We start from the raw sequence: 13,845 nt of genomic DNA on the forward strand, positions 1-13,845 counted from the left end.
CTGCCTTTTAAGGATGTGTGAGGCTCCCTGTCTACGCTCTCTGGTAGGAATCATCTGAAGAGGAACTAGAGAGAGTTTAAAGCACTGAGTAGCTAAACCCAGCAAATCTACCTCACCTCCCAGGCTAGGAAGAGGGATATACGTAAGCACACACAGGCCCAAAACAGACATGCTGTGTCCAGGTCCTTCACGTTCTAACAGCAGGTCTCAACAAAGCCCCCCATACTTTCTGTTGATGGAATTAAGCACGTCTCACGTTATGGGGGCTACCAGGCAAGGCTTCCAAAACTGCTCACACCGGGCAACAGCCTGTCCGTCCATGCGTCCACCTCAGTGATGACCTTGATTGCCAGTTCTGGGCCTTACCTGGGCTAGTCTCTGCTGACTCTCCGCATCTCCAGGTGCGATCAGGGCCTGCTTGGCTTCTTGGATGAGCATGGCCGAGCCCTCCATCACGTCCCGGGCGGAATCTAGCATGGCACGCACAGCCGCGGGGTCACTCGTAGATGCAGCCACTCCCCGGGCAGCCTGGGCCAGCGTTTTCAGAGCTTGGGCCGTCTCTCGAGCAGCAACCCCTGGGAAAAAAAAAAAAAAAAAAAAAAAAAAGAGCCCGCCAGACTTTCTATTAGATTCCATCCAAAAGTTACACTTTTACTTGGGGGTAAGCCTCTAGACTAGAGCCTTCTAGGAAGGAGAGAATCCTTGGACAGTGCCTGGCACAGGTGGGCTCCAAATTGCTTTTTATAAAATTTGAATTGATGTCCTTCTCAAAGAAGTAGCTCAAGCCATTGGCTCTGGGCTGCTCCAAGAGGGACGTTACAACAAATGCCACGCTAAAAACCATTTCCCTCTGGTTCCTGTCACTCCCACTACCCCGTCCCTAGACCTAAAATACCAAGTGCATAGTATCAAACTCACAGATGAACCATTCAAATGCACTTTTCTTTCCAGTCATTTTTATTGGGGCATAACTTACATGCAACAAAGTGAACGAGTCTCCCTGGGCAGCTCACTGAATCTGTACCAATGTGTACACCCACGTATCTGCCATCCATGTGGAGACGGAACATTTCCATCACCTGTGCCCTTTCCCAGTCAATATCCTCTCACACTGGAAGTAATCCCTATTCTAGCTTTTATCACCTTAGACTAGTTTTACCTGTTCTTAAACTACGGGTTGATGGAACCACACTATATGTATTCTTGTGTGTCTGGTTTCTTTCTCTGACCATAATGCTGTGAGATTCACCCATGCTGTTATGCATAGCAGTACATTGCTTTTTTCTTGCTGTGTCGTATTCCATTATAGGAACACAGCAACATCTACTTATCCATTCTTCTGTTGCTGGACATTTGGGGATTGTTTCCTGTGCGGACTATTATGAATAAAGCTACCGGAAAAGTTCTCATCCCTGTGTTTAGGTAGACATATTCTCTTGGATTTAAATCTAGGAGCTGAATTGCTGGGTCATAGAGTAAGCATATATTTAGCTTTGGAGGACACTACCACACTTCTTCAGAATGGTTTTGCCATTATACACTCCGCCAGCACTATATGAGAGTTACAGTTGCTCTACATCCTGGCCCAAACTTACTAGTGTTAGATTTTTTATTTTATCCAGTTCTGGTGGGTGTACTGCATGCAGGAATCTTAGTTCAAAACTATGCCCCCTGTAGTGGAAGCGTGGAGTCTTAACCGCTGGACCGCCAGGGAAGTCCCTCACTGAGGTTTAATTCTTATATCCCTAGTGAGCAACGATGTTGAGCACTTTTTCATACACTCAGTGGCTGTTTGGACATCCTCTTTTGCGAAGTGCCTGCTCATCTTTAAATTCACTTCTAAAGATGATGGGATTCGGCGATAAACTATGAATATAAACTAGTCCTTAAAAACTACAGCGCCACCTCCCATAGAAAGAAGAGGCGCCTTCCTACATGGTACCTAGTGCTTGGCGCACCCAAGAAAAGGAAGGAGACTGGAAATGCCAAGGCACGTAACAAAAGGCTCCTAGAACCTGGGGAACCGCAGAATGGCCAGCCTCAAAGCTCATCTCATCGAACCATTTCAGATGAGGCCCAGCGCTGAGAAGCATCTTGTCCATGGACACACCTTTAGATCTGAGGTTTCTTAGTTTCTTAACTTCGGGGTCAGACTCTGCACAGTGTTCTTTGGGATAGAGAACTACAAGGGATTCTTGTTGGAACATACAACATCCGCATGAAAAATTCACAGATGACTTGCTCTCTCACTACACTTTGAGGCGACTATATCTAAAGCCTTCGGCTGGATGGTCTCTAGGCACCCCTGAGCGTGGTCTTTACCGCCGCTGCTTCAGCCGAGTGGGCACAGACGCGGCAGGTGGTCCTCTCTTTACTAGGGACGAGGCACCGAAATATAAGAAAGAACACAAAAGGCCCTGGGGATCCATAAAACAACTTCCCAGCGTTGCAGACTGGTTCATCTGTAAATATTTAGGAAGTCACATAACTGGGACATAACTCTACAATCTAATCAAGGCAAATTACAAAGCTGCCAATTTACCACTTATCACATGGCACTTCCGAGCGCAGCATGTGGAATGAACACATTTTAAACAAAGTGTTTTATATGGCAGAGGAGAAAGCATAAAGATAAGTAAAGCCAAGGTGAAGGAGAGAAAAAAGCCAAAGAGAAGAGTCACTGCATTTTTTTTTTTTTTTTGGAGACATCAAGGAGGGTTTTATTATTTGTTTTTTACTGGAGTATAATTGCTTTACAATGTTGTGTTAGTTTCTGCTGTACCACAAAGTGAATCATCTATATCCCCTCCCTCTTGGACCTCCCCCCACCCCCTGTATCGCACCCATCTAGGTCATCACACAGCACTGAGCTGAGCTCCCTGTGCTATACAGCAGGTTCCCAGTAACTAACTATTTTATACATGGTAGTGTGTTTATGTCAAACCTAATCTCCCGATTCATATTATGCTGAAGCTTCTGGCACAGGGTGGAAGGACATCCTTGCTCAGAAGGGCACCCACCAGGTGTGGTTAAGACCTCATCCAGCTCTGCTGCTGACCAGCTGTGTGGACTAAACTGCTGCCGCCTTTTCCCTCTGGGTCTCGGTTTCCTACAGGTTATAGGAGAGGCTGAGATCACAGCTGTGACCATTGAAAATTCTAGGCTGTGATTTCTAGACCTCTCCTCTTGCCTTCCTCTTTACCACGTGGACTCTTGAATCTATTTCTATTTGAGTTGTATTATTTTGGAAGAATAAAACATTTATCATATGCAATTAGAAAAGTCATGTTCATGAAAAAATTATTTACTGAAAAGCCTTTTATAGACTCAGACAATTTTTCCAAAAGGCAGAAACCAGAAGAGCAGAATTCCAAAAGCCAAGGTATATCCACCCCACGTGTTTTCTGCTGAAGACTCACTATGAAATCTCAAGGCACATCAAGAATCCTCTTTGGAGGGATTAGGTTTCCCGGAAAGTGGAAACCACACCAACAAAAGGATGAAACAAGGCCACCAGATGCCAGGCAGCCCAATGAACATCCAAGGCTGTACGTGGCTGAATTCACAGCGATATTCTCAATGGTAATGATGAGAATCATCAGAGTTATATCTCCGAGCAATCACCACCCTCCCCCCCAAAATTGTTCCTGTAGTCAAGGGTGCAACACACCCCAGAACTGCCAGTGGGAAACACTGAAGCAGACTCCCTGCTTCAATAACCACAATCCTTGGAAGACACAGAGGACGTTCACAGTATTCCTGACGTCTAGATCTCAAATTACATTCAGCCACAGTCTTAAGGAGACACATTAGTCACATGAAATACAGGGGAATTCTTTGTAATAGTAATTACTCCTGATCAGAATTCACGTAGATTGTGTGTAGACAGCATTAGACCACGTATCAAGCTCACAAGGTAAAAACCAAGTATGCAAGAGTTTTTAATCTGTCCCAAAGGATCTGGAAAGGGTTCTGTCTATGTAACTGTACTCAGCCGAGAAGAAATGCATTTTGAACACTGTACTGGCCAAATAAAACCACATCTGCATTACAACCTAGTCCAGTGGCAGCTCATGTGTTAACTTCTGAGTATCCCACACATCTTAGGTGTGGACGAGGGAACTGACACCCAGGGAGAAGCTGTCCACACTCGTGCTCTCTCCCTGCTTCCCATCCATTCTTCAACTTTCCTGTAATTGCCTTCAACAGGGAGAGCAGTGACCTTGTTTTTCCTTAAGCCAGTGGATGCTTCTTAAGTCCCTCTCTGCAGTGTCTTTCCAGGCAGCAATTATCTCTGTGAGTCGAGAGACATCCTTCTCTCCTGGTTTCCATGGTCTCTCCAAGGCTGCATGTTCTCGTTTCTTTCAAGGATTTCTAACGCTCAGCCTTCTCCTGAAATACTTGGGTTCCACAGGGTTATATCTGATAAAATTGTTCTCACTCTACCACTCTCCCTTAGGTAAACTTAGCTACCCCCATGGTTTCAATCATTATCATTTTATTAAACATTTAGAAATATTTATCTCCAGCCCAGACTTCTCTGCTGAGTTCCAGAGGTAAATATCCAGCTGCCTAATGGGCACCTCTCTGTGGATATCCTGCAGGGATTTCAAATTGAATCCATTTAAAGTTGAACCTGGGACTTCCCTGGTGGTCCAGTGGTTAAGAATCTGCCTTCCAATGCAGGGGATGTGGGTTTGATCCCTGGTCAGGGAACTAAGACCCGCATGCTGTGGGGCAACTAAGCCCATGAGTTGCAACTACCGAGCCCACATGCCACAACTCAGAGAAGCCCACGTGCCGCAACGAAAAGCACGTGTGCCGCAACGAAGACCCAGGGCAGCCAAAAAAAAAAAAATAATAATAATAATAAAGTTGAACCTGGCATCCCTAAACTCCAGCCCTCAACATGCCTGCCAATGACCCTGTGTCTCCATCACAGTGATTCATACAACTCTTCGTTCAGCTATCAGGCTAAACTTAGAGCTGTCTGTGTTGCTTTCCCTATTCCCATTCCTTCCAACTTCTAATCCATCACCAACAACCGTGAGGTCTCTTTTTCTTTAATCCATCCTTCATCTCCACTATAGGCCACTAACAACTCTTACCTGGATGAATGCAACAGCCTTCTCACTGGTCTCCCTGCCTCCAACTTTGTTTCCCTCCAATTTATCAGCGCATGAAAAGAAGGGCAAAGTGCATTAAGGGCGATCGAGACTGTGTCCACAGACGCAAATTCTTCAGTATTTTCACATGCTCTGAGCTTCAATTTCAATTTATTTAAATTGGCTTATGAGGCCTTTTAAGATCTGACCCCAGCCGACCTTCCCAGCCTTATCTTCTTACTCCCTACCTCCTTGCCTTTTACTTGGATCCTTCTCACTTCATTTCATCAGCCTTCTTCTCCTGCCTTTGGGACTTCACATATGCTGTTCCCAAGTCCACCACCACCTAGTTGGTGCCTGCCAAAATGAAATGGGGCTACTTCTAGGCTGTTTTTCAGACATCAACTAGACAGTCTGTCATCCTGGATGTTATCAGTATTGGATGACGCAACTTGTAAAGCAGTCTTTCCTTCATTAAAAATCCATTTCATCATCTACACAAAATCTGGCAAGATTTCAGGAATGTGTAGAAATTCTTGAAACTACATCTCTCATATGCCCTAAGCTTTTAAGAATTTACATATACTTTTCTTTCTCCTTGAATGCTAAGTGAGTCGTAATAATCCTTAAAACCCGGATCAGGTGTCAGTTCTGCTTTGGAACGTTCCCTCACCCTCTCATGAGGACAGAATTGTACATTCTTACTGTTGTAGGTACTATGTTACACTATGCCGTGATAACTTTTTGTGCTCCTATTGTGCTCTTATTTTCAAAGTAATAAATATACACAGTTTTTGAAGAACCAAAGAGGATTTTCCTTATAGTGATGGAAAGAATAACTTATTGCACATGAACCCTCCCCCCTCAGAGAAACAACTAGAAACTCTGGAAAAATATAGACAAAACATCTGTTTGAAGGCACTGGAGAGATACCAAGGAACCAAGGTAAAGAAAGCCAAGACCTTGGAAGAGAAAGAAAGTACAGAGAAGTGAGTACAACACTGCTTTCCCCCTCAAGGCATTTTCTAATTTGTAAACTGTTGCCCAGAAACTGAGAGGCTGAGCAAAACTTTCTGAAATCGCATGGGGATGGGAAGATAAAAGAAGCATAGTTCTGAGCTCAACAATCAGAATGGCCCTCATAAACATCACAGATGTTTAGACAGGAGGCACAAAGAGCTACACCCTACAAGGTAAACTGGAAATGGACTTTGCAATATCCAATCAGTTTGGTTCTGCTCGTATTATGGTGATCTTCTCCTTTTTTAACCACCTGCTAAAATAAAAGATTAATCCTCTGTACGGAAGAAAACACAATCTAGAGCCTCAAATTATTTCTACAATGTAAATACCAATGATTAGCATTAAATTAAAAAAAAATCAGAAACATCAGGAGATAAGGTCAATAGTTGAAAACCAAGAAGAGAAAAAAAAAACCAGAAAACAAAACAGATAACAAGACGCCCGTAAGTGATCCCGACATTGGAGTTATTGAACCTGGACTTTAAGTAAATGTAAAAACTATGTTGAAGAAATTAGATGACGAGATAGAGAATTTCAGCAGAGAAATGGAAAGTACAAGAAAGCCATCAAAAGGTTATTATAAAACTGAAAAATATGACATTTAAAATTAAAAACTCAATAGAAGAGTTTGAAGGTAGGAGGAATAGTGAGCTGCAGATAAATCCAAAAAAAACCCACACAGAATAAAGCATGGAGAAGAAAAATTATGGCCAATATAGAAAAGAGCATAGGAGACACACAAAACAGTGAAAATATCTAACATAGGGGGTAACTGGAGTGTACAAAGAGGAGAGGAAAAAAATGGGACAGAAGCAACATTTGAAGATATAGTGGTTGAGAGTTTTCCAAAACTGATCTAAGACAGCAAATCCCATCTTTAAGGAGTAGTAAAACCCAAAATGGGATAAATAGGCAAAACGACACAAAACAAAACTCCTCTAGGCACAGTGCTTGAAAACCAAAGACTGAGAAAATTCAAAAAACGAGTAGTAGAGGGGAAAACTAAAACCACATTACCTGTGGAAGAGTAAAGTGACAGCTGACTTCACAACAGAAATAAAGGAAGCCAGAAGACAACGGAATAACATCTTCAAATGCTGACAACGGAATAACATCTTCAAATGCTGGAAGAAAATAACTGCCAACCTAAAATTTTACAATACGTAAAATTATCTACCAAAAATAAAGGCTAAACAAAGGCATTTTTAAACAAACAACAACTGAAAGAATTGGTCACTGCAGACTCACACTAAAGGAATTAATGCAGGGAGTTCTTTAGGCAGACAGGAAATAATCCCAGGTGGAAACACATTGCAATGCAGAAAGGAATGAACAGCAATGGAAAGGTCAATATGGAGGAGCATTTAATCAATACTGACTATGAAACAACTTTGAGGCGGTATTGAGGAGGTTAAATATATGTAGAATTAAAGCACTCAACAATGAATGAGTTGGAAGAAAGGTAAATGCAGTTTAAGTGTCCCAAGATTCTTGCACTGTCCAGGAAGAGGTAAACATACTAACTTATATTATACTTTTAAAAAATTGTTCAAGAATAGGCAGTGAATGTACAACTAATAAACTAATCAAGGGAAGAGAAATAGATTTTAAAAAGCACATATAAATCTGAAAGAAGGCAAGAAAGGAGAGAAAAAGGAACCTAGGATAGGTAGGACATATAGAAAAGAAATAGTAAGATGACAAATTCAAACCTCAATATATCAGTAATTACATTATATATAAACAGACCAAATACTCCAATTGAAAGGAAAATACTGTCACACCAACAAACAACTCCTCCCCCTCTGAAAGAACAACTACATGATACGCATAGGTATGTATGCATACACATGCATTAAATATAAGCATAGAGAAAAACTGAAAGTAAAAGGATGGGACAAGATTTATGACGCACACTATAATCAAAACAAAAACCCCTATGCAAAAAACTATAAAACAGTATTGAGAGAAAGGAAATCTAAATAAATGTAGAGATATACCACATTCACAGATTAGAAGACTCAGTAATGTAAAGATTTCAATTATCCCCAGATTCAGGTAACCCCGATCAAAAAACAAACAAAAAAACAAGCAAAAGGGTTTTTTTTGGAGGGAGGGTACAAATTGGCAGGCTGATTCTAAAATAGATGTGGAAATACAAAGGGTCAAGGAAAGTCAGCACTAACTTGAGGAAGAATAACAAAGTCAGAGGACTCACATTATCAGATATTAACACGTAGTATAAAACTGCAATGATTAGGAAAGTATGGTACTAAGGTAAGACCAGGCAATTAAAGCAATGAAAAAGAAGCAGAAGTTCAGAAACTGACTCACATTTATGCCCTTAATTTATAATGAAATGGCCCTCAAGACCATTGGGGAAAGGAGGTTCACTTCAGAAAGTGGTGCTGGGTCAAATGGACGGATGCCCTGGTGCAAAAACAACTACACTAGGACCCTGTTTGCCCACATATAAAACTCAATTCCAGGTGGATCGTAGTTCTAAATATGAAAGTAAAACAACAAAGCCTTTAGACTATAACAGAGGAGAATATCTTCATGACTTGGAGAAGCAAAATTTTTAAATCGGACACAAAAACACTAACCATAAAGGAGAAGTGTAAATTGGACTATATAAAATTTAAGTTTTGTTTATCAAGAAACACCTTTAAAACAGTGAAAAGGTAAGCCACGAGATACAAGAAATACATATATATGTGACAACTAACTCCTGCAAATAAATAAGGAAAAGGCAGAAAACTCATATTTTAAAAAAATGGGCAAAAGACATGAAGAGATGCTTCACAAAAGAAGGTATCCAAATGCCTGATAAACTGAAAATATCCTCAACTGCACTGTTCCTCAGGGACACGCAAACTAAAACCATAATGTGATTCTACTACACACTCAACAGAATGGCTAATATTGACAAAGCAGATGTGGTGACCAGGATGTAGAACAAGTGGAACTTTCAGATACTGCAGGAAGGACTGTAGCTGAGTGGCCGCACAGCCTAAGACCCAGCAATTCCCCTGGTATGCCAAAAATGCTCATTACTTGATCTTGGTGCGGGTTTTTCAGGTGCATTCAATTTGGGATAACTCATGAAGATATACATTTAGGACTTATGCTCTCCTCTGGATGCATATTATTCTTTAATAGTAATGTATATTTCAAAAAAAAAAAAAAAAAATTCAAGCCGTACTACTATATAACAAAAGCAGCAATCCATCTCCTCTTCACCTGATTCCTACTTATAGAGCCACTCAGTTCTTTAAGATTTCTTCTGATGGATGGATGGATGGATGGATGGATTTATTTAATTATTTATTTATGGCTGTGTTGGGTCTTCATTGCCGCAGGCGGGCTTTTCTCTAGTTGTGGTGAGCAGGGGCTACTCTTCGTTGTGGTGTGCGGGCTTCTCATTGCGGTGGCTTCTCTTTGTCACAGAGCACAGGCTCTAGGCACACGGGCTTCAGTAGTTGCAGCTCGTGGGCTCAGCAGTTGTGGTTCACAGGCTCTAGAGCGCAGGCTCAGTAGTTGTGGCGCATGGGCTTAGTTGTTCTGTGGCACGTGGGATCTTCCCAGACCAGGGCTCGAACCTGTGTCCCCTGCACTGGCAGGTGGATTCTTAACCACTGCGCCACCAGGGAAGCCCTGATGTAGTTCTCATTTTCAAGTAATGGGCTAATACTGAAACTTCTTGATGTCTCCATTTTAGATAGAAACAGACTTCCTACTATGATAACATTCTTTTTTTTTTTTTGTATCACCAGGTATTTTTCCTTATACATTCTGTTCCTTATACAGTACTCCTGGTTCAGGGGTAGCTGGTGCTTCCAGGGCTCAAACCCTCCCAGAGTTTTGCAGCACCAATCAGCTTGTTTCCTGTTGGCTTCCCTATCCCTGGACACCTTTAGGTTTTTATTTATTGGGGTCTCTCAGTTACCACTCATCTGTCTCCTTCCATCTTCGACAACTTCATTGAGATCTTATTTGTTTTCTTCTCTCTCATTTTCTTTGACTTTTTCTTTCTTTCTCTCCTTTAGTGGGATTTCAAGAGACATACACAGTTGCAGAGGTCTATAATTACCATCTGCTTATAGTCTAATAGGGGTGACTCAAATAGTTTGGGGGAATCATATTTGATTAGTCTTTGTATGCTTAGCATCAAGCCCAGTAACAAGCATGTTGAAAGTGCTTGAAAAATGTGTGTTGAACTGCTGAAATAAAAAAGTCAGGTTCATTGTCAAATCAACAAACTCCCCGCACCAGCCCAGTGGTCTGTACCTGGCCTCAGGGCATCACGAAGGGTGTGAGTCTCACCTGTGTAGTGCTCATTGCCTTGAGCAGCACAGGTCAGGAGCTGAGCCATGGAGGAGCCCACTGCTTTAGATGTACTTCCCAGGTCCTGAGCACATTTTTCCAGCTGTAAGAATATTCAAGGAGGAAGACAGCTTAGAAGAGGCAAATCATCCACTAAAGTCTTAGCCCCCAAATAATGCAGATCAAACTTTGGGCCTCAACTCTTTCCCACCTAATACACCAATGGCACTAAGAAGAAGTAGGGTGATAGAGGGGAAAGAACCCAGGCTTCAGGATAAACAAATGAGTTCACACCCTGCCCTCTGCTTCCCTCCCACACTTGCTAGCTGTGAGAGATTGGGTTAAGTCACTGAACTCTCCCAGTCTCTGTGTCCTGAGATCACAGTATCTAGCTCAGAAGGTTTTCAGAGAGTTAATGTAGGTACTCAACAAATGGTAGCTATTAGTATTATGCTTTCAGAAGCTAATTCAGAAAGTCTGCAACAAATCCTTAGTGAGAATTAATTATGCCTTGGCAGGAAGTGGGCAGACATCCAGCTGTTCCACCTTCCTGGCACGTGGGACCATTAACATTGTTCAATTTGATCATTATACTTTGCGGAGTTTTAACCAGAAGGAAATGCAATAGGAATAGAGGTTTGGAATGGTAAATGAGATTATGAAAACGGGCAAAGAGCTTGCTTCCCATGACGAGCACGTCATCTTGCTTTGTCAACGGAATAAATAATTCAGAGAATAAAGTCAATAAAGGCCTAGGGTAAGGGTAATTATTCAATTACTAGATGAGGACAACATTTTGGAAGAGAACTTTCGGGTGCACTGCGAGAGTTCAGAAAAGCCTCAGGAAATGCATGCAGTTTTAACCCCACAACATGTTTTCTAAGAGAGGCATTTCCTTCAAGTAAAAAACAGAGCCTGGTCCGCTGTAGCCAACAGTATGACACAGTACACACATTTGTTTAGGGCAAACGATTTCTTTAAAAATTACATGATGTTTCTTGCATTCTAACTGACCGGTGGTTTTATGTGAAGGCAGAATATGTGTCATGGGTTCCTGGAGCACAGAAGTCTGCAAAGGGATACCTGGACCACTTTGCAAAGCTGCTGGCCCAGGAGCCAATACCGACTTTCTCTTTAGCCGGGGCACCTTAGTTAAGTGACTTCCTGAGTTTCCTGGTTTTTACAATTAGGGGTAGCTTGATTTCACAAATATTTTCCGAGTGCTTCCTATGTACCAGGCATTGTTCAATGGTAAATTAGACGCTCTGGTAGTCCTTTTATACCCTAAAAGTTTTCAGTTTTTATCCAAAGAGCAGCAGTAGCTAAGAGTAAAAGTTCTCACTGTGAAAGATCAAGGCATGGGTTTTGGAGTCCTATAGATCTGGGTTCAACCCGTGGTTCTGATGCCGAGTGCCAGGTAACATTGAGGAGAACAGGGCACCTCTTTTTTTCCAGCTGTAAAATGGGGTGAACAACACTTGTTCATTAGGTTACTATCAGGATAAACTAGGCTGGCTGTGTGTGTACACACTGCGTAACAGGTGCTTAATAAATGAAGCTATTTTATTAGTAACGTTCAGGAGTGAGGGAAAGGAGGTACATACAAATGAGGACGACTGGTAAAATTTTAGCCAAGAAAACCCTGGCACAGTCATCAGGAGGTATCATAACGTGATCAAATTAGATTTCTGGAGCCAACATTCCACGTGCTGTTGTGGCTTTACTAGAGTAAAGTGCTTTGCCATTGCCCACCCCAGTGCCTTGCACTATGGAAATTTTTTTTTTTTTTTTTAAAACATGACTGTTGAAAATATATTCTGTGTTTATCTTTATAACTTAATTGCCACCCATTTCATAGATAAAATACTTTAGACATAGAGGAGACTGGGACTTGCCTACAGCTAGTGGATGACACAACCTGGACCAAGAAACCAGAACTCCTAGATCTAAACATAGCTCCTCCAGCTGCACTGGGCATTCTTTTCAGAAAAAGGCTGCAGGATTAGAGCACTGGCCTCAAACGCCAGCAGGTCTTGTTTATGGAAAAGAGGGATGAATAGGAACTGATGCCTGGTCATGCCCAGCCACACCCCAGGCAGGTACACACAGGGCCATGTCTATCATCACACTGTTCTAGAGAAATGTGGCTATTCTAGGGCTTTGCATTAAAAACACCTGAAACTGAGACACACTGACCACCCCTCCCCCCAACTCTAAAAATGTCTTGACATCCTAACAGAGGTAGAGCCCCAGACCCCAGCTGCCACCAGCATCTCCTACCGTCTCCCCTGGGAGTGGCTTCAGCTGACTCTCCACGGCAGCCATCTTGGCATCCTGCAGTTCACTCTTCAGGGTCTGCACGGTGCTCAGTGCTGAATCGATTTCCATGGGACCACAGGCTTCATGGGCCTGTCAACAGAGTTGGGAATATGTGCACAACAGTCTGTTTGGGAAAAGCATCCCTAGTACCTTGCAACATATGAAATGCCTTTCTTGATATAACCAACAACTCTCCAAATCTAGCAATAGGAAGCAAGGGTAACAAGCATTCCCTGAGAGCACAAAATCATGCTCAATCAGGACCTCAGTCCTAAGTTCCCTAAATAATCAATTATGTGTGTCTCATAACTGGATATACTTGAATTTTCCTTGAAGCTGTTTATATCTGAAATGCATTACCTCTCAAGCTAAGAGGATCCTTATTCACTGTGTCTGGGTTCTAGACATGGGGCACCTAGCACAGTATGTGTGCACACAAAAACTTGGGAAGCATGGGGTGGATGAAGGAACGAACAAACAAATGAACCCAGGACTCTACAGACAAGTCTATGTCAACCTTACTGAATCTCTTTACAAATTTCTAGATTGTAAACCATTATCGTTCCATGCTGAAGGCTATGAAAGATTTTTTTCCTTAATAAAAACTTTTAAGAAAACTGCTTCATTCTTGTGATCATCTAGAATAGCAGTCTCCAAATGCTTTGATCACACACCCCCAACACGCATGTTAATAAATTATACACGTAAATGTTAGTAAATTGTACACATACAAGTATATTAAATGCTGGTGTATCTTAACTTCCTTCCTTTTTAGATAATAGTAACAACAGCAGCAGTACACACTATTTGATTGATTTCTATGCGTGCGTATTACTAGGTGACAATACTGAGGCAAAGAGAGGTTAATTAACTTGCCCAGGTCACAAAATTAGTCAATGGCAAGGCGAGCATTTGAATGCAGGTGGTCTGATTTTACAGCCTGTATTCTTAACCCTTACACTATATACTAAAATCATAAAAAGCTCTCACAGAGTCTTCCTGAACCCAGTGCACAGTGTTGCTTGAGCCCCACTTCGGGGCTCACTGTTCCAAAGCAGTTGTTGGAGGTGGG

The 13,845-nt window shown here is 42.0% G+C and overlaps 1 protein-coding gene across 8 annotated transcripts in view; it reads right to left on the reverse strand.

Annotated features, from left to right (window-relative positions):
* The window catches only part of TLN2 (talin 2), a 450,559-nt gene that overhangs the window by 108,534 nt on the left and 328,180 nt on the right, over window positions 1-13,845 (reverse strand). For 7 of the 8 annotated variants that reach the window (XM_036843237.1, XM_036843229.1, XM_036843234.1 and 4 more), the window contains 3 exons: window positions 12,735-12,863; window positions 10,419-10,557; window positions 367-575 (listed from right to left, as the gene is read on the reverse strand). In XM_036843237.1, coding sequence (XP_036699132.1) covers window positions 367-575; window positions 10,419-10,557; window positions 12,735-12,863 — 477 coding nt within the window. The remainder of the gene's footprint in view (window positions 1-366; window positions 576-10,418; window positions 10,558-12,734; window positions 12,864-13,845) is intronic. The other variant, XM_036843236.1, reaches the window with a different exon arrangement.

This window comes from Balaenoptera musculus, chromosome 2 (genome assembly GCF_009873245.2).
Source record: "Balaenoptera musculus isolate JJ_BM4_2016_0621 chromosome 2, mBalMus1.pri.v3, whole genome shotgun sequence".
NCBI lineage: Eukaryota > Metazoa > Chordata > Mammalia > Artiodactyla > Balaenopteridae > Balaenoptera > Balaenoptera musculus.